The sequence below is a fragment of the Chiloscyllium plagiosum genome, unplaced genomic scaffold, assembly GCF_037043375.1.
Source record: "Chiloscyllium plagiosum isolate Xiang-an unplaced genomic scaffold, Cpla_swu_hap1 HiC_scaffold_46, whole genome shotgun sequence".
Lineage (NCBI taxonomy): Eukaryota > Metazoa > Chordata > Chondrichthyes > Orectolobiformes > Hemiscylliidae > Chiloscyllium > Chiloscyllium plagiosum.
In genome coordinates, this window is record NW_028270184.1 from 2319914 (window position 1) to 2343165 (window position 23252).

Sequence of the window (23252 nt, forward strand, 5' to 3'; positions counted from 1 at the left end):
GCACTTGGCCCATATCCCTGTAAACCCTTCCTATTCATAAACTGATCCAGATGCCTTTTAAATGCAGTTGCCGTACCAAACTGTGATGCACCTGGGTAGAATGCTTTCTATTGTGGATCTGTAAATGTTTGGTGAGAGTCCTTATGGACACATGTTTGGGCTGGTTACTGAGTCGGAGTTTGTTTTATTGTCGTCACACGTTCTGAGGTAGAATGAAGAGTATTGTTTTGCGTGCCATACAGGCAGATCATACCTTACAGAGTACATCAGGGTAGCAGAACAGAGTGCGGAATACAGTGTCACAGCCACAGAGAGAGAGATCAGAACTCAGATTTGAGAGGCCCATTCTAAAATCTGGTGAAAGTGGGGAAGGAGCTGTTCTTGAATCTGCCACCACTCACTGTACTCAGTGTCCCGGTTACTGCTTTTGGGTCTATCTAGTGATTATTGGTAGAGGGATGCTGTTCTTAGGTAACAAGGTTTATTGTATGATAGCAATGGACAGAGCTACATTTGCTCAGCTGAATGACCAGAACCTTCTGGAGTTGGTACAGATCTGTGTGGTCCCTCTAAAAGCTCCATCAGAACCCCCTGACTCTATCTGAGACTGTGTGCGACACCAGTACAATGGATGGAGGCATTAAGCCTGACATAACCATGACCCTATATGATAGGGGAGGGGGAAGAGCCTTATGAAACCTTTAACATCTGAGGGGTCGGTGACAGGGTGGGTGTTGCAAGAATGTGCCCCTTTGTGGCGGTTTCTAGAATGAGATGCGGAGTCAGGGGGGAGTGGCACAGTTTTAGAATAAGGGGTCTCCCATTGAAGACAGAGTTTGAGGAGGAAGATTCTGTTATCTCTCAGGGTGGGGGAGCAGGAGGGAGACGAAGTGGGAGGAGGCAGGGAGGAGAGAGGGGTGGGGGACAGAGTGGCTGGGTTGGGGGAGGAGGAAGAGAGGGATTGGTGGGGAGAGAGAGGGATTGGTGGTGGGTAGAAAGATCAGTGGGAGATTGAGGGAGGGGGATCAGTGGAAGAGAGAGTGAATGTGAGAGAAGGAGAGAGTGAGTCAATGTGTGAGAGAGAGTGAATGTGAGAGAAGGAGAGAGTGAGTCAATATGTGAGAGAGAGTGAATGTGAAGGGGGGAATGTGAGACAGGGAGAATGAATGTGAGAGACAGAGAGAGAGTGAATGTGAGAGAAGGAGAGAGTGAGTCAATGTGTGAGAGAGAGTGAATGTGAGAGAAGGAGAGAGTGAGTCAATGTGTGAGAGAGAGTGAATGTGAGAGAAGGAGAGAGTGAGTCAATGTGTGAGAGAGAGTGAATGTGAGAGAAGGAGAGAGTGAGTCAATGTGTGAGAGAGTGAATGTGAGAGAAGGAGAGAGTGAGTCAATGTGTGAGAGAGAGTGAATGTGAGAGAAGGAGAGAGTGAGTCGATGTGTGAGAGAGAGTGAATGTGAGAGAAGGAGAGAGTGAGTCGATGTGTGAGAGAGAGTGAATGTGAGAGAAGGAGAGAGTGAGTCGATGTGTGAGAGAGAGTGAATGTGAGAGAAGGAGAGAGTGAGTCGATGTGTGAGAGAGAGTGAATGTGAGAGAAGGAGAGAGTGAGTCGATGTGTGAGAGAGAGTGAATGTGAGAGAAGGAGAGAGTGAGTCGATGTGTGAGAGAGAGTGAATGTGAGAGAAGGAGAGAGTGAGTCAATGTGTGAGAGAGAGTGAATGTGAGAGAAGGAGAGAGTGAGTCAATATGTGAGAGAGAGTGAATGTGAAGGGGGGAATGTGAGACAGGGAGAATGAATGTGAGAGACAGAGAGAGAGTGAATGTGAGAGAAGGAGAGAGTGAGTCAATGTGTGAGAGAGAGTGAATGTGAGAGAAGGAGAGAGTGAGTCAATGTGTGAGAGAGAGTGAATGTGAGAGAAGGAGAGAGTGAGTCAATGTGTGAGAGAGAGTGAATGTGAGAGAAGGAGAGAGTGAGTCAATGTGTGGGAGAGAGTGAATGTGAAGGGGGGAATGTGAGACAGGGAGAATGAATGTGAGAGATAGGGAGAGAGTGAATGTGTGTGGGAGAGGGTGAGTGTGAGGGAGAGAGTGAATGTGTGTGGGAGAGGGTGAGTGTGAGAGAGAGAGTGAATGTGTGTGAGAGAGGGTGAGTATGTGTGTGAGAGAGAGGGTGAGTGTGTGTGAGGGTGAGTGTGTGTGAGGGTGAGTGTGTGTGAGGGTGAGTGTGTGAGAGAGGTTGAATGTGAGAGAGAGAGGGTGAGTGTGTGAGAGAGGTTGAATGTGAGAGGGCGTGTGTGTGAGAGAGGGTGAGTGTGTGAGAGAGGGTGAGTGTGAGAGAGAGGGTGAGTGTGAGAGAGAGGGTGAATGTGTGTGAGAGAGAGGGTGAGTGTGAGAGAGAGGGTGTGTGAGAGAGAGGGTGAGTATGTGTGTGAGAGAGAGGGTGAGTGTGTGTGTGTGAGGGTGAGTGTGTGTGAGGGTGAGTGTGTAAAAGGGTGAGTGTGTGAGAGAGGTTGAATGTGAGAGAGAGAGGGTGAGTGTGTGAGAGAGGTTGAATGTGAGAGGGTGAGTGTGTGAGAGAGGGTGAGTGTGTGAGAGAGGGTGAGTGTGAGAGAGAGGGTGAGTGTGAGAGAGAGGTTGAATGTGAGAGGGTGTGTGTGAGAGAGGGGGTGAGTATGTGTGTGTGTGAGGGTGTGTGTGTGAGGGTGAGTGTGTGAGAGAGGTTGAATGTAAGAGGGTGTGTGTGTGAGAGAGAGGGTGTGTGTGTGTGAGAGAGGGTGTGTGTGTGTGAGAGAGGGTGTGTGTGTGTGAGAGAGAGGGAGGGTGAGTGTGAGAGAGGGTGTGTGTGTGTGAGAGAGAGGGAGGGTGAGTGTGAGAGAGGGTGTGTGTGTGTGAGAGAGAGGGAGGGTGAGTGTGTGAGAGAGGGTGTGTGTGTGTGAGAGAGGGAGGGTGAGTGTGAGAGGGTGTGTGTGTGTGTGTGCGAGAGAGAGGGAGGGTGAGTGTGAGAGAAGGTGTGTGTGTGAGAGAGAGGGAGGGTGAGTGTGAGAGAGGGTGTGTGTGTGTGTGTGTCTGAGAGGGAGGGTGAGTGTGAGAGGGTGTGTGTGTGTGAGAGGGAGAGTGTGTGTGAGAGAGGGTGTGTGTCTGTGTGCGAGAGGGAGGGTGAGTGTGAGAGGGTGTGTGTCTGTGTCTGAGAGGGTGTGTGTGTGTGAGAGGGAGGGTGAGTTTGTGTGTGAGAGGGAGGGTGAGGGTGTGTGTCTGTGTGTGAGAGGGAGGGTGAGTGTGTGTGAGAGGGAGGGTGAGTGTGTGTGTGAGAGAGGGAGGGTGAGTGTGAGAGTGTGTGTGTGTGAGAGAGAGGGAGGGTGAATGTGTGAGAGGGTGTGTGTGTGTGTGTGTGTGTGAGGGAGGGTGAGTGCATGAGAGGGTGTGTGTCTATGTGTGAGAGGGAGGGTGAGTGTGAGCGGGAGGGTGTGTGTGTGTGAGAGGGAGGGTGTTTGTGTGTGAGAGGGAGGGTGAGTGTGAGAGGGAGGGTGTGTGTGTGAGAGGGAGGGTGTGTGTGAGAGGGAGGGTGTGTGTGTGTGAGAGGGAGGGTGTGTGTCTGTGTGTGTGTGAGAGGGAGGGTGAGTGTGAAAGGGAGGGTGAGTGTGAGAGGGAGGGTGTGTGTCTGTGTGTGAGAGAGGGAGGATGAGTGTGAGTGCGTGAGTGTGAGAGGGAGGGTGTGTGTGTGAGAGGGAGGGTGTGTGTCTGTGTGTGTGAGAGGGAGGGTGTGTGTGTGTGTGAGAGAGGGAGGGTGAGTGTGAGAGGGAAGGTGTGTGTGTGAGAGGGAGGGTGAGTGTGAGTGAATGTGAGAGAAGGAGAGAGTGAGTCAATGTGTGGGAGAGAGTGAATGTGAAGGGGGGAATGTGAGACAGGGAGAATGAATGTGAGAGATAGGGAGAGAGTGAATGTGTGTGGGAGAGGGTGAGTGTGAGGGAGAGAGTGAATGTGTGTGGGAGAGGGTGAGTGTGAGAGAGAGAGTGAATGTGTGTGAGAGAGGGTGAGTATGTGTGTGAGAGAGAGGGTGAGTGTGTGAGGGTGAGTGTGTGTGAGGGTGAATGTGTGTGAGGGTGAGTGTGTGAGAGAGGTTGAATGTGAGAGGGCGTGTGTGAGAGAGAGGGTGAGTGTGAGAGAGAGGGTGAGTGTGAGAGAGAGGGTGAGTGTGAGAGAGAGAGTAAATGTGTGTGAGAGAGAGGGTGAGTGTGAGAGAGAGGGTGTGTGAGAGAGAGGGTGAGTATGTGTGTGAGAGAGAGGGTGAGTGTGTGTGTGAGGGTGAGTGTGTGTGAGGGTGAGTGTGTGAGAGAGAGGGAGGGTGAGTGTGTGAGAGAGGGTGTGTGTGTGTGAGAGAGGGAGGGTGAGTGTGAGAGGGTGTGTGTGTGTGTGTGCGAGAGAGAGGGAGGGTGAGTGTGAGAGAAGGTGTGTGTGTGAGAGAGAGGGAGGGTGAGTGTGAGAGAGGGTGTGTGTGTGTGTGTCTGAGAGGGAGGGTGAGTGTGAGAGGGTGTGTGTGTGTGAGAGGGAGAGTGTGTGTGAGAGAGGGTGTGTGTCTGTGTGCGAGAGGGAGGGTGAGTGTGAGAGGGTGTGTGTCTGTGTCTGAGAGGGTGTGTGTGTGTGAGAGGGAGGGTGAGTTTGTGTGTGAGAGGGAGGGTGAGGGTGTGTGTCTGTGTGTGAGAGGGAGGGTGAGTGTGAGAGTGTGTGTGTGTGAGAGAGAGGGAGGGTGAATGTGTGAGAGGGTGTCTGTGTGTGTGTGAGGGAGGGTGAGTGCATGAGAGGGTGTGTGTCTGTGTGTGAGAGGGAGGGTGAGTGTGAGAGGGTGTGTGTCTGTGTCTGAGAGGGTGTGTGTGTGTGAGAGGGAGGGTGAGTTTGTGTGTGAGAGGGAGGGTGAGGGTGTGTGTCTGTGTGTGAGAGGGAGGGTGAGTGTGTGTGAGAGAGGGAGGGTGAGTGTGAGAGTGTGTGTGTGAGAGAGGGAGGGTGAATGTGTGAGAGGGTGTGTGTGTGTGTGTGTGTGTGAGGGAGGGTGAGTGCATGAGAGGGTGTGTGTCTATGTGTGAGAGGGAGGATGAGTGTGAGAGGGAGGGTGAGTGTGAGCGGGAGGGTGTGTGTGTGTGAGAGGGAGGGTGTTTGTGTGTGAGAGGGAGGGTGAGTGTGAGAGGGAGGGTGTGTGTGTGAGAGGGAGGGTGTGTGTGTGTGAGAGGGAGGGTGTGTGTGTGAGAGGGAGGGTGTGTGTCTGTGTGTGTGTGAGAGGGAGGGTGAGTGTGAAAGGGAGGGTGAGTGTGAGAGGGAGGGTGTGTGTCTGTGTGTGAGAGAGGGAGGATGAGTGTGAGTGCGTGAGTGTGAGAGGGAGGGTGTGTGTGTGAGAGGGAGGGTGTGTGTCTGTGTGTGTGAGAGGGAGGGTGTGTGTGTGTGTGTGTGTGAGAGAGGGAGGGTGAGTGTGAGAGGGAAGGTGTGTGTGAGAGAGGGAGGGTGAGTGTGAGAGGGAAGGTGTGTGTGTGAGAGGGAGGGTGAGTGTGAGTGAATGTGAGAGAAGGAGAGAGTGAGTCAATGTGTGGGAGAGAGTGAATGTGAAGGGGGGAATGTGAGACAGGGAGAATGAATGTGAGAGATAGGGAGAGAGTGAATGTGTGTGGGAGAGGGTGAGTGTGAGGGAGAGAGTGAATGTGTGTGGGAGAGGGTGAGTGTGAGAGAGAGAGTGAATGTGTGTGAGAGAGGGTGAGTATGTGTGTGAGAGAGAGGGTGAGTGTGTGAGGGTGAGTGTGTGTGAGGGTGAATGTGTGTGAGGGTGAGTGTGTGAGAGAGGTTGAATGTGAGAGGGCGTGTGTGAGAGAGAGGGTGAGTGTGAGAGAGAGGGTGAGTGTGAGAGAGAGGGTGAGTGTGAGAGAGAGAGTAAATGTGTGTGAGAGAGAGGGTGAGTGTGAGAGAGAGGGTGTGTGAGAGAGAGGGTGAGTATGTGTGTGAGAGAGAGGGTGAGTGTGTGAGGGTGAGGGTGAGTGTGTAAAAGGGTGAGTGTGTGAGAGAGGTTAAATGTGAGAGAGAGAGGGTGAGTGTGTGAGAGAGGGTGAGTGTGAGAGAGAGGTTGAATGTAAGAGGGTGTGTGTGTGAGAGAGAGGGAGGGTGTGTGTGAGAGAGGGTGTGTGTGTGTGAGAGAGAGGGAGGGTGAGTGTGAGAGAGGGTGTGTGCGTGTGAGTGTGAGAGGGAGGGTGAGTGTGAGAGATGGTGTGTGTGTGAGAGAGAGGGAGGGTGAGTGTGAGAGAGGGTGTGTGTGTGTGAGAGAGAGGGAGGGTGAGTGTGAGGGAGGGTGTGTGTGTGTGAGAGAGAGGGAGGGTGAGTGTGTGAGAGAGGGTGTGTGTGTGTGAGAGAGGGAGGGTGAGTGTGAGAGGGTGTGTGTGTGTGTGCGAGAGAGGGAGGGTGAGTGTGAGAGAGGGTGTGTGTGTGTGAGAGAGAGGGAGGGTGAGTGTGTGAGAGAGGGTGTGTGTGTGTGAGAGAGGGAGGGTGAGTGTGAGAGGGTGTGTGTGTGTGTGCGAGAGAGGGAGGGTGAGTGTGAGAGAGGGTGTGTGAGTGTGAGAGGGAGGGTGAGTGTGAGAGATGGTGTGTGTGTGAGAGAGAGGGAGGGTGAGTGTGAGAGAGGGTGTGTGTGTGTGTGAGAGAGAGGGAGTGTGAGTGTGAGAGGGAGGGTGTGTGTGTGAGAGAGAGGGAGGGTGAGTGTGTGAGAGAGGGTGTGTGTGTGAGAGAGAGGGAGGGTGAGTGTGAGAGAGGGTGTGTGTGTGTGTGTCTGAGAGGGAGGGTGAGTGTGAGAGGGTGTGTGTGTGTGAGAGGGAGAGTGTGTGTGAGAGAGGGTGTGTGTCTGTGTGTGAGAGGGAGGGTGGGTGTGAGAGGGTGTGTGTCTGTGTCTGAGAGGGTGTGTGTGTGTGAGAGGGAGGGTGAGTTTGTGTGTGAGAGGGAGGGTGAGGGTGTGTGTCTGTGTGTGAGAGGGAGGGTGAGTGTGTGAGAGGGAGGGTGAGAGGGTGTGTGAGAGAGGGAGGGTGAGTGTGAGAGTGTGTGTGTGTGAGAGGGTGTGTGTGTGTGAGAGAGGGAGGGTGAATGTGTGAGAGGGTGTGTGTGTGTGTGTGTGAGAGGGAGGGTGAGTTTGTGTGTGAGAGGGAGGGTGAGGGTGTGTGTCTGTGTGTGAGAGGGAGGGTGAGTGTGTGTGAGAGAGGGAGGGTGAGTGTGAGAGTGTGTGTGTGAGAGAGGGAGGGTGAGTGCATGAGAGGGTGTGTGTCTGTGTGTGAGAGGGAGGATGAGTGTGAGAGGGAGGGTGAGAGTGAGCGGGAGGGTGTGTGTGTGTGTGAGGGAGGGTGTGTGTGTGTGAGAGGGAGGGTGTGTGTGTGAGAGGGAGGGTGTGTGTGTGTGAGAGGGAGGGTGTGTGTGTGTGAGAGGGAGGGTGTGTGTCTGTGTGTGTGTGAGAGGGAGGGTGAGTGTGAAAGGGAGGGTGAGTGTGAGAGGGAGGGTGTGTGTCTGTGTGTGAGAGAGGGAGGGTGAGTGTGAGTGCGTGAGTGTGAGAGGGAGGGTGTGTGTGTGAGAGGGAGGGTGTGTGTCTGTGTGTGTGAGAGGGAGGGTGTGTGTGTGTGTGTGAGAGAGGGAGGGTGAGTGTGAGAGGGAAGGTGTGTGTGTGAGAGGGAGGGTGAGTGTGAGTGAATGTGAGAGAAGGAGAGAGTGAGTCAATGTGTGAGAGAGAGTGAATGTGAGAGAAGGAGAGAGTGAGTCAATGTGTGGGAGAGAGTGAATGTGAAGGGGGGAATGTGAGACAGGGAGAATGAATGTGAGAGATAGGGAGAGAGTGAATGTGTGTGGGAGAGGGTGAGTGTGAGGGAGAGAGTGAATGTGTGTGGGAGAGGGTGAGTGTGAGAGAGAGAGTGAATGTGTGTGAGAGAGGGTGAGTATGTGTGTGAGAGAGAGGGTGAGTGTGTGAGGGTGAGTGTGTGTGAGGGTGAGTGTGTGAGAGAGGTTGAATGTGAGAGGGCGTGTGTGAGAGAGAGGGTGAGTGTGTGAGAGAGGGTGAGTGTGAGAGAGAGGGTGAGTGTGAGAGAGAGAGTGAATGTGTGTGAGAGAGAGGGTGAGTGTGAGAGAGAGGGTGTGTGAGAGAGAGGGTGAGTATGTGTGTGAGAGAGAGGGTGAGTGTGTGTGTGTGAGGGTGAGTGTGTAAAAGGGTGAGTGTGTGAGAGAGGTTGAATGTGAGAGAGAGAGGGTGAGTGTGTGAGAGAGGGTGAGTGTGAGAGAGAGGTTGAATGTGAGAGGGTGTGTGTGAGAGAGGGGGTGAGTATGTGTGTGTGTGAGGGTGTGTGTGTGAGGGTGAGTGTGTGAGAGAGGTTGAATGTAAGAGGGTGTGTGTGTGAGAGAGAGGGAGGGTGTGTGTGAGAGAGGGTGTGTGTGTGTGAGAGAGAGGGAGGGTGAGTGTGAGAGAGGGTGTGTGCGTGTGAGTGTGAGAGGGAGGGTGAGTGTGAGACATGGTGTGTGTGTGAGAGAGAGGGAGGGTGAGTGTGAGAGAGGGTGTGTGTGTGTGAGAGAGTGGGAGGGTGAGTGTGAGAGAGGGTGTGTGTGTGTGAGAGAGGGAGGGTGAGTGTGTGAGAGAGGGTGTGTGTGTGTGAGAGAGGGAGGGTGAGGGTGAGTGTGAGAGGGTGTGTGTGTGTGTGCGAGAGAGGGAGGGTGAGTGTGAGAGAGGGTGTGTACGTGTGAGTGTGAGAGGGAGGGTGAGTGTGAGAGATGGTGTGTGTGTGAGAGAGAGGGAGGGTGAGTGTGAGAGAGGGTGTGTGTGTGTGAGAGAGAGGGAGGGTGAGTGTGAGAGAGGGTGTGTGTGTGTGAGAGAGAGGGAGGGTGAGTGTGAGAGAGGGTGTGTGTGTGTGTCTGAGAGGGAGGGTGAGTGTGAGAGGGTGTGTGTGTGTGAGAGGGAGAGTGTGTGTGAGAGAGGGTGTGTGTCTGTGTGTGAGAGGGAGGGTGAGTGTGAGAGGGTGTGTGTCTGTGTCTGAGAGGGTGTGTGTGTGTGAGAGGGAGGGTGAGTTTGTGTGTGAGAGGGAGGGTGAGGGTGTGTGTCTGTGTGTGAGAGGGAGGGTGAGTGTGTGTGAGAGGGAGGGTGAGTGTGTGTGTGAGAGAGGGAGGTGGAATGTGAGAGTGTGTGTGTGTGAGAGGGTGTGTGTGTGTGTGTGAGAGAGGGAGGGTGAATGTGTGAGAGGGTGTGTGTGTGTGTGTGAGGGAGGGTGAGTGCATGAGAGGGTGTGTGTCTGTGTGTGAGAGGGAGGGTGTGTGTGAGAGGGAGGGTGAGTGTGAGAGGGTGTGTGTCTGTGTCTGAGAGGGTGTGTGTGTGTGAGAGGGAGGGTGAGTTTGTGTGTGAGAGGGAGGGTGAGGGTGTGTGTCTGTGTGTGAGAGGGAGGGTGAGTGTGTGTGAGAGGGAGGGTGAGTGTGTGTGTGAGAGAGGGAGGGTGAGTGTGAGAGTGTGTGTGTGTGAGAGGGTGTGTGTGTGTGTGTGAGAGAGAGGGAGGGTGAATGTGTGAGAGGGTGTGTGTGTGTGTGTGTGTGAGGAAGGGTGAGTGCATGAGAGGGTGTGTGTCTGTGTGTGAGAGGGAGGGTGTGTGTGAGAGGGAGGGTGAGTGTGAGAGGGTGTGTGTCTGTGTCTGAGAGGGTGTGTGTGTGTGAGAGGGAGGGTGAGTTTGTGTGTGAGAGGGAGGGTGAGGGTGTGTGTCTGTGTGTGAGAGGGAGGGTGAGTGTGTGTGAGAGAGGGAGGGTGAGTGTGAGAGTGTGTGTGTGAGAGGGTGTGTGTGTGTGTGAGGGAGGGTGAGTGCATGAGAGGGTGTGTGTCTGTGTGTGAGAGGGAGGGTGTGTGTGAGAGGGAGGGTGAGTGTGAGAGGGAGGGTGAGTGTGAGCGGGAGGGTGTGTGTGTGAGAGGGAGGGTGTGTGTGTGTGAGAGGGAGGGTGAGTGTGAGAGGGAGGGTGTGTGTGTGAGAGGGAGGGTGTGTGTGTGTGAGAGGGAGGGTGTGTGTCTGTGTGTGTGTGAGAGGGAGTGTGTGTGTGTGTGTGAGAGGGAGGGTGAGTGTGAAAGGGAGGGTGAGTGTGAGAGGGAGGGTGTGTGTCTGTGTGTGAGAGAGGGAGGGTGAGTGTGAGTGCGTGAGTGTGAGAGGGAGGGTGTGTGTGTGAGAGGGAGGGTGTGTGTCTGTGTGTGTGAGAGGGAGGTTGTGTGTGTGTGTGTGAGAGAGGGAGGGTGAGTGTGAGAGGGAAGGTGTGTGTGAGAGGGAGGGTGAGTGTGAGTGTGTCTGTGTGAGAGGGAGGGTGTGTGTGTGTGTGTGTGTGTGAGAGGGAGGGTGTGTGTGTGTGAGAGAGGGAGGGTGAGTGTGAGAGGGAGGGTGTGTGTGAGTGTGAGAGGGTGTGAGTGTGAGAGGGTGTGTGTGAGTGTGAGAGGGAGGGTGAGTGTGAGAGGGAGGGTGAGTGTGAGAGGGTGTGTGTGTGAGCGGGAGGGTGAGTGTGTGTGTGAGAGGGAGGGTGAGTGTGAGAGGGAGGGGGTGTGTGTGAGAGGGAGGGTGAATGTGAGTGCGTGAGTGTGAGAGGGAGAGTGTGTGTGAGAGGGAGGGTGAGGGTGAGTGTGAGTGCGTGTGTGTGAGAGGGAGGGTGAGTGTGAGAGGGAGGGTGATTGTGAGTGTGTGTGTGAGAGGGAGGGTGTGTGTGAGAGGGTGTGTGTGTGTGAGGGAGGGTGAGTGTGAGTGTGTCTGTGTGTGAGAGGGAGGGTGAGTGTGAGAGGGAGGGTGAGTGTGAGAGGGTGTGTGTGAGTGTGAGCGGGTGGGTGTGTGTGAGTGTGAGCGGGAGGGTGTGTGGGTGAGTGTGAGTGTGAGCGGGAGGGTGGGTGTGTGAGTGTGAGCGGGAGTGTGTGTTGGTGTGTGTGAGTGTGAGAGAGGGAGGGTGTGAGTGTGAGCGGGTGTGTGAGTGTGAGTGTGTGAGTGTGAGCAGGTGGGTGTGTGTGAGTGTGAGCGGGAGGGTGTGTGTGAGTGTGAGAGGGTGTGTGTGAGTGTGAGGGGGTGTGTGTGAGTGTGAGCGGGAGGGTGTGTGTGAGTGTGAGCGGGAGGGGGTGTGGGTGTGTGTGAGTGTGAGCAGGCGGGTGTGTTGGTGTGTGTGAGTGTGAGAGGGTGAGTGTGAGCGGGAGTGTGAGTGTGAGTGTGAGCGGGAGGGGGTGTGAGTGTGTGTGAGTGTGAGCGGGAGGGTGTGTGTGAGTGTGAGCGGGAGGGTTTGTGTGAGCGGGAGGGTGGGTGTGTGTGAGTGTGAGAGGGTGTGTGTGAGTGTGAGCGGGAGGGTGTTTGTGAGTGTGAGAGGGTGTGTGTGAGTGTGAGCGGGAGGGTGTGTGTGTGTGAGTGGGAGGGTGTGTGAGTGTGAGAGGGTGTGTGTGTGAGTGTGAGCGGGAGGGTGTGTGTGAGTGTGAGCGGGAGGGTGTGTGTGAGTGTGAGAGGGTATGTGTGAGTGTGAGGGGGTGTGTGTGTGTGAGCGGGTGTGGGTGGGTGTGTGTGTGAGTGTGAGTGTGAGCGGGCGGGTGTGTGTGAGCGGGCGGGTGTGTGTGAGTGTGAGAGAGAGGGAGGGTGTGTGAGTGTGAGAGAGATGGAGGGTGTGTGAGTGTGAGCGGGCGTGTGTGTGGGTGAGTGTGAGTGTGTGTGTGAGCGGGCGGGTGTGTGTGAGCGGGCGGGTGTGTGTGAGTGTGAGAGAGAGGGAGGGTGTGTGAGTGTGAGCGGGCGGGTGTGTGTGAGCGGGCGGGTGTGTGTGAGTGTGAGAGAGAGGGAGGGTGTGTGAGTGTGAGCGGGCGGGTGTGTGTGAGTGTGAGAGAGAGGGAGGGTGTGTGAGTGTGAGAGGGTGTGTGTGTGAGTGTGAGCGGGAGGGTGTGTGAGTGTGAGAGGGTGTGTGTGTGAGTGTGAGCGGGAGGGTGTGTGTGAGTGTGAGCGGGAGGGTGTGTGTGAGTGTGAGAGGGTATGTGTGAGTGTGAGGGGGTGTGTGTGTGTGAGCGGGTGTGGGTGGGTGTGTGTGTGAGTGTGAGCGGGCGGGTGTGTGTGAGCGGGCGGGTGTGTGTGAGTGTGAGAGAGAGGGAGGGTGTGTGAGTGTGAGAGAGAGGGAGGGTGTGTGAGTGTGAGCGGGCGTGTGTGTGGGTGAGTGTGAGTGTGTGTGTGAGCGGGCGGGTGTGTGTGAGTGTGAGAGAGAGGGAGGGTGTGTGAGTGTGAGCGGGCGGGTGTGAGTGTGAGTGTGAGAGAGAGGGAGGGTGTGTGAGTGTGAGAGAGATGGAGGGTGTGTGAGTGTGAGCGGGCGTGTGTGTGTGTGAGCGGGCGGGTGTGTGTGAGCGGGCGGGTGTGTGTGAGCGGGCGGGTGTGTGTGAGTGTGAGAGAGAGGGAGGGTGTGTGAGTGTGAGCGGGCGTGTGTGTGGGTGAGTGTGAGTGTGTGTGTGAGCGGGCGGGTGTGTGTGAGTGTGAGAGAGAGGGAGGGTGTGTGAGTGTGAGCGGGCGGGTGTGAGTGTGAGTGTGAGAGAGAGGGAGGGTGTGTGAGTGTGAGAGAGATGGAGGGTGTGTGAGTGTGAGCGGGCGTGTGTGTGGGTGAGTGTGAGTGTGTGTGAGCGGGCGGGTGTGTGTGAGCGGGCGGGTGTGTGTGAGTGTGAGAGAGAGGGAGGGTGTGTGAGTGTGAGCGGGCGTGTGTGTGGGTGAGTGTGAGTGTGTGTGAGCGGGCGGGTGTGTGTGAGCGGGCGGGTGTGTGTGAGCGGGCGGGTGTGTGTGAGTGTGAGAGAGAGGGAGGGTGTGTGAGTGTGAGCGGGCGGGTGTGTGTGAGTGTGAGTGAGAGGGAGGGTGTGTGAGTGTGAGCGGGCGGGTGTGAGTGAGTGTGAGAGAGAGGGAGGGTGTGTGAGTGTGAGCGGGCGGGTGTGTGTGAGTGTGTGTGTGAGTGTGAGTGTGAGCGGGCGGGGATGGCGCGGCTCCTGCTCCCTCTCCCTCTCCCCCGGGCTCCCTGCTCCTGTTTCCGGGCGCTGCTGGCCTCCCTGCTGCTGGTGGCCGCGCTGCAGCTGCTGTACCTCGGCCTCCTGTCGGCGATGCACGGCCGCCAGCAGCGGCTCCGCTACTCCCGGCTCTTCCAGGCCGGAGGGCGGCCCGGGGCTGCTCCGGGAGCTGGTGCCCAGGGAGGAGAGTCCCAGTCCCGGGAAGCCCTGACGCTGGGACCGGGGAGGCTGGACCCGAGCGGCCGGTACCGCCTGTACCGGGACGTGAGCCGGAGCCCGGTGAGCCGTGAAGCCGGGGACTTGGAGCTGAGCCTGGCCACCCACAGCTCCTTACACAACCTGCACCACCTGCCTGGCCTGGCACGGCGTTGGCAGGGTCCCCTGGCAGTGGCAGTGTTCGCAGGACCAGGGGAGCTGAGTGCCAGCCTACAGCTCATTCACAATCTGGAGGGGCACTGTCCGTGCCTGCGAGGCCGGGTCACCTTTACCTTGGTCACTCCCAGCGGGCTGCCAGAGAAAGGGGTAGCCCCAGAGCCGGGCGGAGGGGAGCGCCAGGGGCCCGGGACGCAGGACCCCCAGGTCGGGGAGCCCCCGGACCCTCACCCGGCCTGCCGCAGGGCGCTGGCCCAGCTCCGTCGCTACAGCCTGGGCCGCACCAACTACGCCCTGTCGGCCGGCCCCTACCCTAACAACCTGCTGCGGAACGCGGCGCGCCAGGCCCTGCCCTCCCGCCACGTGCTGGTCATCGACGTGGACATGCTGCCCAGCGCCGGGCTGCACCCCGGCTTCCTGCGGCTGCTGGACGACCTGACCCGGAGCGCGGAGAGCGGGCCCGGCGCCGACCGCACCGTCTACGTGGTGCCCGCCCTGGAGATGCGCCACACCCGCCGGCTGCCCCAGCACAAGGCCGAGCTGCAGCAGCTCTACCAGGTGGCCGAGGTACAGCCTTTCTATGCCGAGCTGTGCCCCCGATGCCAGGCTCCCACCAACTACAGCCGCTGGATCAACCTGCCCGCTGCCGCCACCGCTGCCACCAGTACCAGCAGCACCGGGCCTGCACTGCGGGTAGCCTACACACGGGAGTGGACAGACCCCTGGGAACCTTTCTACATCTCCCGCACCACCGTGCCCCCCTACGACGAGAGGTTCGAACAATACGGCTTCAACCGCATCAGTCAGGTGAGCTGTTCGGACGTTATTGGCATCGCGGGTGGGGTGGGGTGGGGCAGGGCTGGTTGAGTGGGTTGCATGACCCCAAGTGGTTAGTGCAAGTGACCTGTCAGAGTCATACCAGGCCGGATGTGGGATAGGGATGTGTGTGTGTGTGTGAGAGAGAGATAGTTAGAGTCATAGAGATGTACATCACGGAAACAGACCCTTCGGCCCAACCCGTCCATGCCGACCAGAAATCCCAACCCAATCTAGTCCCACCTGCCAGCACTTGGCCCACATTCCTCCAAACCCATCCTATTCATATACCCATCCTGATGCCTTTTAAATGTTGCAATTGTACCAGCCTCCACCACTTCCTGTGGCAGCTCATTCCATACACGTACCGCCCTCTGTGTGAAAAAGCTGCCCCTTAGGTCTCTGTTATTATCTTTCCCCTCTCACCCTAAACCTATGCCCTCGAGTTCTGGACTCCCCGACCCCAGGAAGAGACTTGACTATTTACCCCATCCATGCCCCTCATGAATTTATAAACCTCTATAAGGTTACCCCTCAGCCTCCGACGCTTCAGGGAAAACAGCCCCAGCCTGTTCCACCTCTCCCTATAGCTCAAATCCTCCAACCCTGGCAACATCCTTGTAAATCTTTTCTGAACCCTTTTAAATTTCACATCTTTCCGATAGGAAGGAGACCAGAATTGCACGCAATATTCCAACAGTGGCCTCACCAATGTCCTGTACAGCTGCAACATGACCTCCCAACTCCTGTACTCAAAACTCTGACCAATAAAGGAAAGCATACCAAACACCTTCTTCACTATCCTATCTACCTGCGACTCCACTTTCAGGGCACTATGAACCTGCACTCCAAGGTCTCTTTGTTCAGCAACACTCCCTCGGATCTTACCATTAAGTGTACAAGTCCTGCTAAGATTTGCTTTCCCAAAATGCAGCACCTCACATTTATCTGAATTAAACTCCATCTGCCACTTCTCAGCCCATTGGCCCATCTGGTCCAGATCCTGTTGTAATCTGAGGTAACCATCTTCACTGTTCACCACACCTCCAAGTTTGGTGTCATCTGCAAACTTACTATCTATATCTCCTATATTCAAATCCAAAATTATATAAATGGTGAAAAGCAGTGGACCCAGCACCGATCCTTGTGGCACTCCACTGGTCACAGGCCTCCAGTCTGAAAAACAACCCTCCACCACCACCATCTGTCTTCTACCTTTGAGTCAGTTCTGTATCCAAATGGCTACTTCTCCCTGTATTCCATGAGATCTAACCTTGCTAACCAGTCTCCCATGGGGAACCTTGTCGAACGCCTTACTGAAGTCCATATAGATCACATCTACTGCTCTGCCCTCATCAATCCTCTTTGTTACTTCCTCAAAAAATTCAATCAAGTTTGTGAGACATGATTTCCCACACACAAAGCCATGTTGACTATCCCTAATCAGTCCTTGCCTTTCCAAATACATGTATATCCTGTCCCTCAGGATTCCCTCCAACAACTTGCCACAACTGAGGTCAGGCTCACCGGTCTATAGTTCCCTGGCTTGTCCTTACCACCCTTCTTAAACAGTGGCACCACATTAGCCAACCTCCCATCTTCCGACACCTCACCTGTGACTATCAATGATACAAATATCTCAGCAATCTCTTCCACTATGGAAGCTTCACCAGCTAGGGTAATAACTGAGCTCGTGGGCAACATGTCTCAGGGTATCGATGATTAGCAACAATTTGTAAATAGCACATTCATTGTGGTAAAATGTCTAAGTATTGTGGCTTTAGGCACAACACCTTCACAATAAAACTCTGAAATGTGTCAATGTTGTGCCTGTGACATGTGACAGTGGGTTATATGGAGATAGAAACTAGCAACTGGAAGAGGCCATTCAGCCCTTGGTGCCTGCTCAGCCATTCCGTCTGATCATGGCTGATTCTATAACTCCACACCTATATACCCGCCTTCTCATCATAGCCTTTGATGCCTTTAAACTCTACAAATGTAAAGATACTTGATAAAGTTATTCAGCGACCTGTCCTGCACAGCCTTTGTGCTGGTGAATTCCACAGATAGGCCACTCCTGAGTAAAGTAGTGTTGCATCATCTCAGTCCTAAATGGTCTCCCCCATATTCTGAGACTGTGACTCCTGCTTCTAGACTCTCCAACCAGGGAAACATTCTTCCCACCAGCCCTGGTAGAGTTTTGTACATTTCAATCCGATCCCCTCTCTTCTATGAAATTCGAGTGAATACAGGCCAAGCCGAACCAATCTCTCTTGCTATCCCTCTGCTATGTTCTTTCTATAGCAAGTGTGTGCTATGGAAGACCAAACCTGCACACAATACTCTATGTTGATTGGTTTATTGTCACATTTAGATTAGATTAGATTACTTACAATGTGGAAACAGGCCCTTCGGCCCAACAAGTCCACACCACCCCGCTGAAGCGCAACCCACCCATACCCCTACATTTACCCCTTACCTAACACTACGGGCAATTTAGCATGGCCAATTCACCTGACCCTGCACATCTTTGGACTGTGGGAGGAAACCGGAGCACCCGGAGGAAACCCCCGCAGACACGGGGAGAATGTGCAAACTCCACACAGTCAGTCGCCAGAGACGGGTCTCTGGCGCTGTGAGGCAGCAGTGCTAACCCACTGTGCCACCGTGCCGCCCATAAACCATGTACAGTGCAGTGAAAGGTTTTGTTTAGCATGCAGTACAGGTAGATCATTCTGTACAAAGATCACAGGGTGATCAAACAGAGTGAGGGATACAAAGTTACAGCTGCAAAGATGGTGCGCAGAGAGTGAGATCAACATTAGATTTGAAATTTGAGAGGTCCATTCAGAATAACAGCGGGGAAGAAGCTGTTCCTGAACCTGTTGATACCTTTATATCTTCTGCCTGATGGAAGAGGGTGGATGAGAATCTCCTGTTCCCTGGATGCTGCCTGACCTGCTGTGCTGTTCCAGCAATAAAGTTTCAACCTGGATGAGATTATGACCGGGCTGGGAGGGGTCTTTGATGATGCTGGCTGCCTTCCTGAGGCAGTGGGAAGTGTAGATGGATACTCCAGGTGTGGTCTCACCAAGGCCCTATATAACCTGCTGTAAGACAACTCTACTTCTGAACTCAAATCCTCTCACAATAAAGACAGATATACCACTTGCCTTCCTAACTGCTAGCAGCACCTGCTGGTCTACTTTCATTGACTGGTGAATAAGGACAAAATTAGTGTGGTGCTGGAAAAGCACAGCAGGTCAGGCAGCATCCGAGGAGAAGGAGAATCGATGTTTCAAGCAAAAGCTCTTCATCAGGAATCCTGCTCCTCGGATGCTGCCTGACCTGCTGTGCTTTTCCAGCACCACTCTAATCTCCTGCATCTGCAGTACCCACTTTTGCCTGGTGAATAAGGACAAGCGTTCATTCATCTACATTTCCCATTACATCACTATTTAAAGAATACCGTGACTTCCTGTTTTTGACAACAAAGTGTAGAGCTTCATATTTGTTTGTGCTGTACCACATCTGCCATGTGTTTGTCCCCATGAACTCAACTTCATCTAAATCACCCTGAAACCTCCTTGCATCTTCCACACAATCACGCCCAGTTCGGTATTGTCAGCTAACTTAGAAACGGTGCATTTGTTTCCCTGATTCAGGTCAGTAATATATATCGTGAATAACTTTGGGCTGAAACATTAATCCCTGCAGTAACCCACATGGTACAGAGGCTCAGTGGTTAGCACTGCTGCCTCCCAGCGCCAGGGACCCGGCTTCGATCCCAGCCTCATGCGACTGTCTGTGTGGAGTTTGCACGTTCTCCCCGTGTCTGCGTGGGTTTCCTCTGGATGCTCTGGTTTCCTCCCACAGTCCAAAGATGTGCAGGTCCAAGTGAATTGGCCATGCTAAATTGTCCATAGTGTTAGGTGCATTAGTCAGCATAAATATAGGATAGGGGAATGGGTCTGGGAGGGTTACTGTTTGGAGGTTAGGTGTGGATTTATTGGGTCAAAGGACTGTTTCCATACTCTATTCCATTCCCTCTCTACCACTGCATTAGCGTAATAGAACAGAGCAAGGAAGATAATGTTTTGGTTCAGAGAGCATAGAGAGCGAGATCAAGATTAAATTTTAAATTTGAAAGATTAATGAATTCTCAATCCATGCCAGTATATTCCCTCGAACCCCATGCACCTCTAATCAAAACCCTTCTTGAAATCCAAATATACCATCACCAGTGGCTCTCCTTCTACAAGTTATATCCTCAAAGAAACTTCAGTTGGTTAGATAAGCAAGATTTCCCTTTTATAAACTCATGCTGACTTTGTCACAATCAATTAATGATTTCTAAGTGTTCTGTAATCACATTTCTTATAAGAGACAGTGAAAAAGGCATTTGGTACGCTTCCATTTATTGGTCAGTGCATTGAGTACAGGAGTTAGGAGGTCATGTTGCGGCAGTACAGGACATTGGTTAGGTCACTTTTGGAATATTGCATGCAGTCCTGGTCTCCCTGCTATATGAAAGATGTTGTGAAACTTGAAAGGGTTCAGAAAAGATTTATAAGGATGTTGCCAGGGTTGGAGGATTTGAGCTATAGGGAGAGGCTGAACAGGCTGGGGCTGTTTTCCCTGGAGCATAGGAGGCTGAGGGGTGACCTTACAGAGGTTTATAAAATCATAAGGGGCATGAATAGGGTAAAATATCTTTTACCTGGGGTGGGGCCTAAAGGGTAACTTTTCCACGCTCAGGGTGGTGTATGTATGGAATGAGCTGCCAGAGGAAGTGGTGGAGGCTGGTACAACTACAACATTAAAAAGATGGGTATATGAATAGGAAGGGTTTGGAGGGTTATGGGCCAAATGCTGGCAAATGGGACTAGATTAGGTTAGGATATCTGGGTGGCCTGGATGAGCTGGACCACAGGGTCTGTTTCCATACTGTACATCTGTATGACATACCAGTCCCCTGGATGCTGATTAATAAAAGGATCGCTGTATCTTGAACTTTTGAGAAACGATATACAAAGTAGAAGACTGGCTACAGCAGCTTGGATAGAAATGACAAGTCTACAACACTTTTAGCAGGGTCGCATGGTATAATTAAAGGTGGAAAGAAAGATAGCAGATTTGAGCACCAACATATTCTGAGGTTACTTTGCTCAGGAGCCTCCATTCTCTTCCTCTAATCTCCAGCATCTGCAGTACTCACTCCCGCCTGGTGAATAAGGACAAGCGTTCATTCATCTACATTTCCCAATACATCACTATTTAAAGAATACCATGACTTCCTGTTTTTGACAACAAAGTGTAGAGCTTCATATTTGTTTGTGCTGTACCACATCTGCCATGTGTTTGTCCCCATGAACTCAACTTCATCTAAATCACCCTGAAACCTCTTTGCATCTTCCACACAATCACGCCCAGTTCGGTATTGTCAGCTAACTTAGAAACGGTGCATTTGTTTCCCTGATTCAGGTCAGTAATATATATCGTGAATAACTTTGGGCTGAAACATTAATCCCTGCAGTAACCCACCTGGTACAGAATCACCAGTCAAAGTTTGAGAATCATAACCCGCTGCAATTAAATTATTGTCACAGAGTCATAAAGTTGCCCCTTAGGACAGTTTTAAATCTCTCTCCTCTTACCTTAAACCTATGCCCTCCAGTTTTGGACTCCCCTATCCTGGGGGAGAAAAGACTTTGCCTATTTATCCTATCCATGTCCCTCATGATTTTATAAACCTCTATAAGGTCACCACTCAGCCTCCGATGCTCCAGGGAAAACTGCCCCAGCCTGTTCAGCCTCTCCTTATACAGTCAATTCTTCTTTAACATGATGGTTGTGTTCTTGTGCAATCTCGCATCATAGAAAAGTTGTGCTTTAGAAACAGCATTTAAAGCGTTGGCGATGTAATCGTGTTACAGACAGCGCACATTTTAAAAGTTTGCGCTTTTGAAATTGTCCCCAGCTCATCAGTCACGTGACGTTGAATTTTACATTAATGAAACCCCCCGTGTCAAAGCAGCTGACCTGTCGCTCAAACCCGCTAACCCTAGCAACATCCTTGTAAATATTTTCTGAACCTGTTCCAAGTTTCTCAACATCTTTCCTACAGCAGGGAGACCAGAACTGAATGCAGTATTCCAACAGTGGCCTTACCAATGTCCTGTACAGCCTGATAAAAGCCCAAAGAGCAGCAGATGCTGTAAATCAGCAACAAAACCAGAAGTTGCTGGAGAAGCACAGCATCTGTGAAATCAGAGTAACGTTTCGGGTCCGGTGACCCTTCTGAGGAAGCTCGGTGGTTAGCACTGCTGCCTCACAGCGCCAGGGACCTGGGTTCAATTCCACTCTTTGGGAGATTGTCTGCGTGGGTTCCCTCTGCGTGCTCCACTTTCCCCCCACAGTCCAAAGGTGTGTAGATTAGGCGGATTAGCCATGGGAATTGCAAGGATAGGGCGGGCAATGGGATGCACTTTGGAGGGTCGGTATGGGCTGAACAGCCTGCCCCCACACTGTAGGGATTCTATGGTCTTGTGCTGTGGGCTGGGACAGAAACAGACAGTTTCGGTTTGGGTAAGAGTTTTGGTTTTAGCCTTTTCCCTAGCGCTTCGGTGACATTCTGACTGGAGTTAAATCACTGTTATCACTGGTGTTTTTGCACTCCCTCGGCCAGGCCTGTGAGCTCCACGTCGCTGGCTACACTTTCGCAGTGTTGGACAATGCCTTTCTCATCCACAAAGGCTTCAAGCTGGCCAGTGAGTTCCACCCGCAGAAAGATGAGGAGAACAGACGCAACAGGATTCTTTTCCGCCAGTTCAAACAGGATCTGAAGTTAAAATACCCCGACTCACCCCGGTGGTGCTGAAATCCATTCCACCCGCAGAGGAAGCTGTGACTCACCGGGGAAACCAGAGACCGACTCCCTTCTCGTTCCCAGAGACCTTGAGAGGTCATTGTGACTGATGCTTTCCTGCTTCAGTTGCAGGAAACGGAAAGACTATTTTAGCCCATCCACGTGCTGGTCTTTTAGAAATGATTTGGAGGTGCCGGTGTTGGAACTGGGGTGGACAAAGTTAAAAAATCACACAACACCAGGTTATAGTCCAACAGGTTTATTTGGAGGCACTGTTGGGCTACAAGCTGGTGTTGTGTGATTTTTAACTTTGTCTTTTAGAAACAAACTCTTGAGACATTTTACAATTAAAAACCGAACATTGCGGATGCTGCAAATCAGAAACAGAAATTGGTGGGAAAGCTCAGCAGGGCTGGCAAAATCTGTGGAGAGAGGTCAGAGTTAACATTTCCACTCATGGAGTTGACCAGCGTTTTGGAAACAGGCCCTGCGGTCCAACTTGCCTATCCTACATTATTCTTGTCCCTTTCACCAGTCCAGTGACCCTTAGCATCGGTGGTAGCCAGGAAACAAAGTTGATTTTCTTTTTATTTTCAGAACGTTTGAGACTCCTATTTTTCTTCCCCCCCTGCCACACACACCGCCTGACAGAGGTAATGCTTATTTTTCCCTAGCACCATGTCATGTGTATGCAGGTGTTGGACACAGTGAAAATAAAAGTGTGTAGATCTTTATTTTTATTCCTCCACTGGGTAAACACCTAAGTGGCCACTGACAAGCAATACCCTTCTCAGAGGGCAATGCTGCGTGATCAAACAGTGAAGGGGAGGGCAGGGATTAAATCAAAGGTGTTTTTATACAGATTTTTGGGGGTGGGGTAAGGTGTTAATAGGTGGAGATATAGCCCAAAGGAAGAGAGAACAGTTGTACAAAGGAGTGGATGGTCGAGTACTTTTCCAGTACTGCACTTTCCACTCTGATCTTCAATATCTGCATTCTCTTTTTCCTAAGACCAGGATAGAATACTGGTTTCAAGATGAAAATCCAACAATTTTGGGCACACCTTCATTTTATTAATCAGTCAGCTATCACACAACCCATAGTTAGCCACTAACAGCCATTCTTCCAGCCTGCTCATTGTCCACTCTTTTTGTCTGTCCAGCTGCTCTGCGCCTTTGGGCCCTATCCCTGTGGGCAGCATAGTGGTTAGCACTGCTGCCTCTCACGCCAGAGACCCGGATTCAATTCCTGCCTCAGGTGACTGTGTGGAGTTTGCATTCTCACCATGTGCTCCAGTTTCCTCCCACAGTCCAAAAATGTGCAAGTTAGGTGAATTGGCTATGCTAAATTGCCCATAGTGTTAAGTGCAGGGGTAAATGTAGGGGAGTGGGTCAGGGTGGACTTGTTGGGCCGAAGGGCCTGTTTCCACGCTGTAAGGAATCTAATCTAATCATTTACTCCTCAACCTCTCTCTCTCTCCTCACGTATCGTTATTTTCTGCATAGTAGCCACAAAGGAGTTCCTTCCATTAGTTAAGAGCAGATTCTGCCAAACTTGCTGAGCTTTTCCAGTAACCTTTTGTTTCTGGGACTTTTTGGTTTGATAGTGTCTTTCAAAGTTTGGTTACACCTTAAGTGATCATTGGAAAGTTGTGTGGGGGTGGGGAAAGAAAAGAAAATGTAAGAGAAAGTAGCTCCACAAAACAGTGTTATTGACTTAAAACAGTAAGCTATTAAATGGTGTTTGCTCAGCTACTCCTGTGATCATGGCTGACCTTATATAACCTTCAACTCCACTGTCCTCAGTTACCTTAAAAACATCAGCCTTCTGGATTCATACCCCAAGTTCTCATTAGAAACAGTCGCCTCTTTATTTAGTATTTGCAATGGTCTCAAGGTGAGGAGACACCTTTTACCTGGTGGCATCACTAAGAATCTGAACTCTAAATATCCAGGAGGTTGGTGAAGCTGCCTGTTGAGTGTGCACTCTAATAACCAGGATATCTAGATCACATGGATGCAATAGCACTGGGTCAGAAACACCCAGGAATCATGTTTGTACATTTTCTATCATGAATGAATAAATTATTTAAATTATCACCAGTTGTGGAATATTCAATTCCCCACAAGTCAGGAGTCAGCACTCCAGCTCTTTTCCCACCCAAACGGAAGCTGGTCCATTGACAACTTCACAAA

At 52.4% G+C, this 23252-nt stretch overlaps 1 protein-coding gene across 1 annotated transcript; it reads left to right on the plus strand.

Moving 5' to 3' along the window:
* The first annotated feature begins 12929 nt into the window (after nucleotides 1–12929).
* b4gat1 (beta-1,4-glucuronyltransferase 1) lies at nucleotides 12930–22811 on the plus strand. The gene is made up of 2 exons (XM_043682571.2): nucleotides 12930–14177; nucleotides 20878–22811. Exons 1-2 carry the CDS (start codon nucleotides 12969–12971, stop codon nucleotides 21067–21069), a joined length of 1401 nt encoding a protein of 466 aa, XP_043538506.2. The 5' UTR covers nucleotides 12930–12968; the 3' UTR covers nucleotides 21070–22811.
* The last annotated feature ends 441 nt before the right edge of the window (nucleotides 22812–23252 follow it).

Bases quoted from the DNA above. Each gene is read 5' to 3' on its own strand.
- b4gat1 (XM_043682571.2), top strand. From the start codon at position 12,969: ATGGCGCGGCTCCTGCTCCCTCTCCCTCTCCCCCGGGCTCCCTGCTCC. The intron at 14,178-20,877 runs GTGAGCTGTTCG...TCCCTCGGCCAG, and splicing joins GCTTCAACCGCATCAGTCAG to GCCTGTGAGCTCCACGTCGC.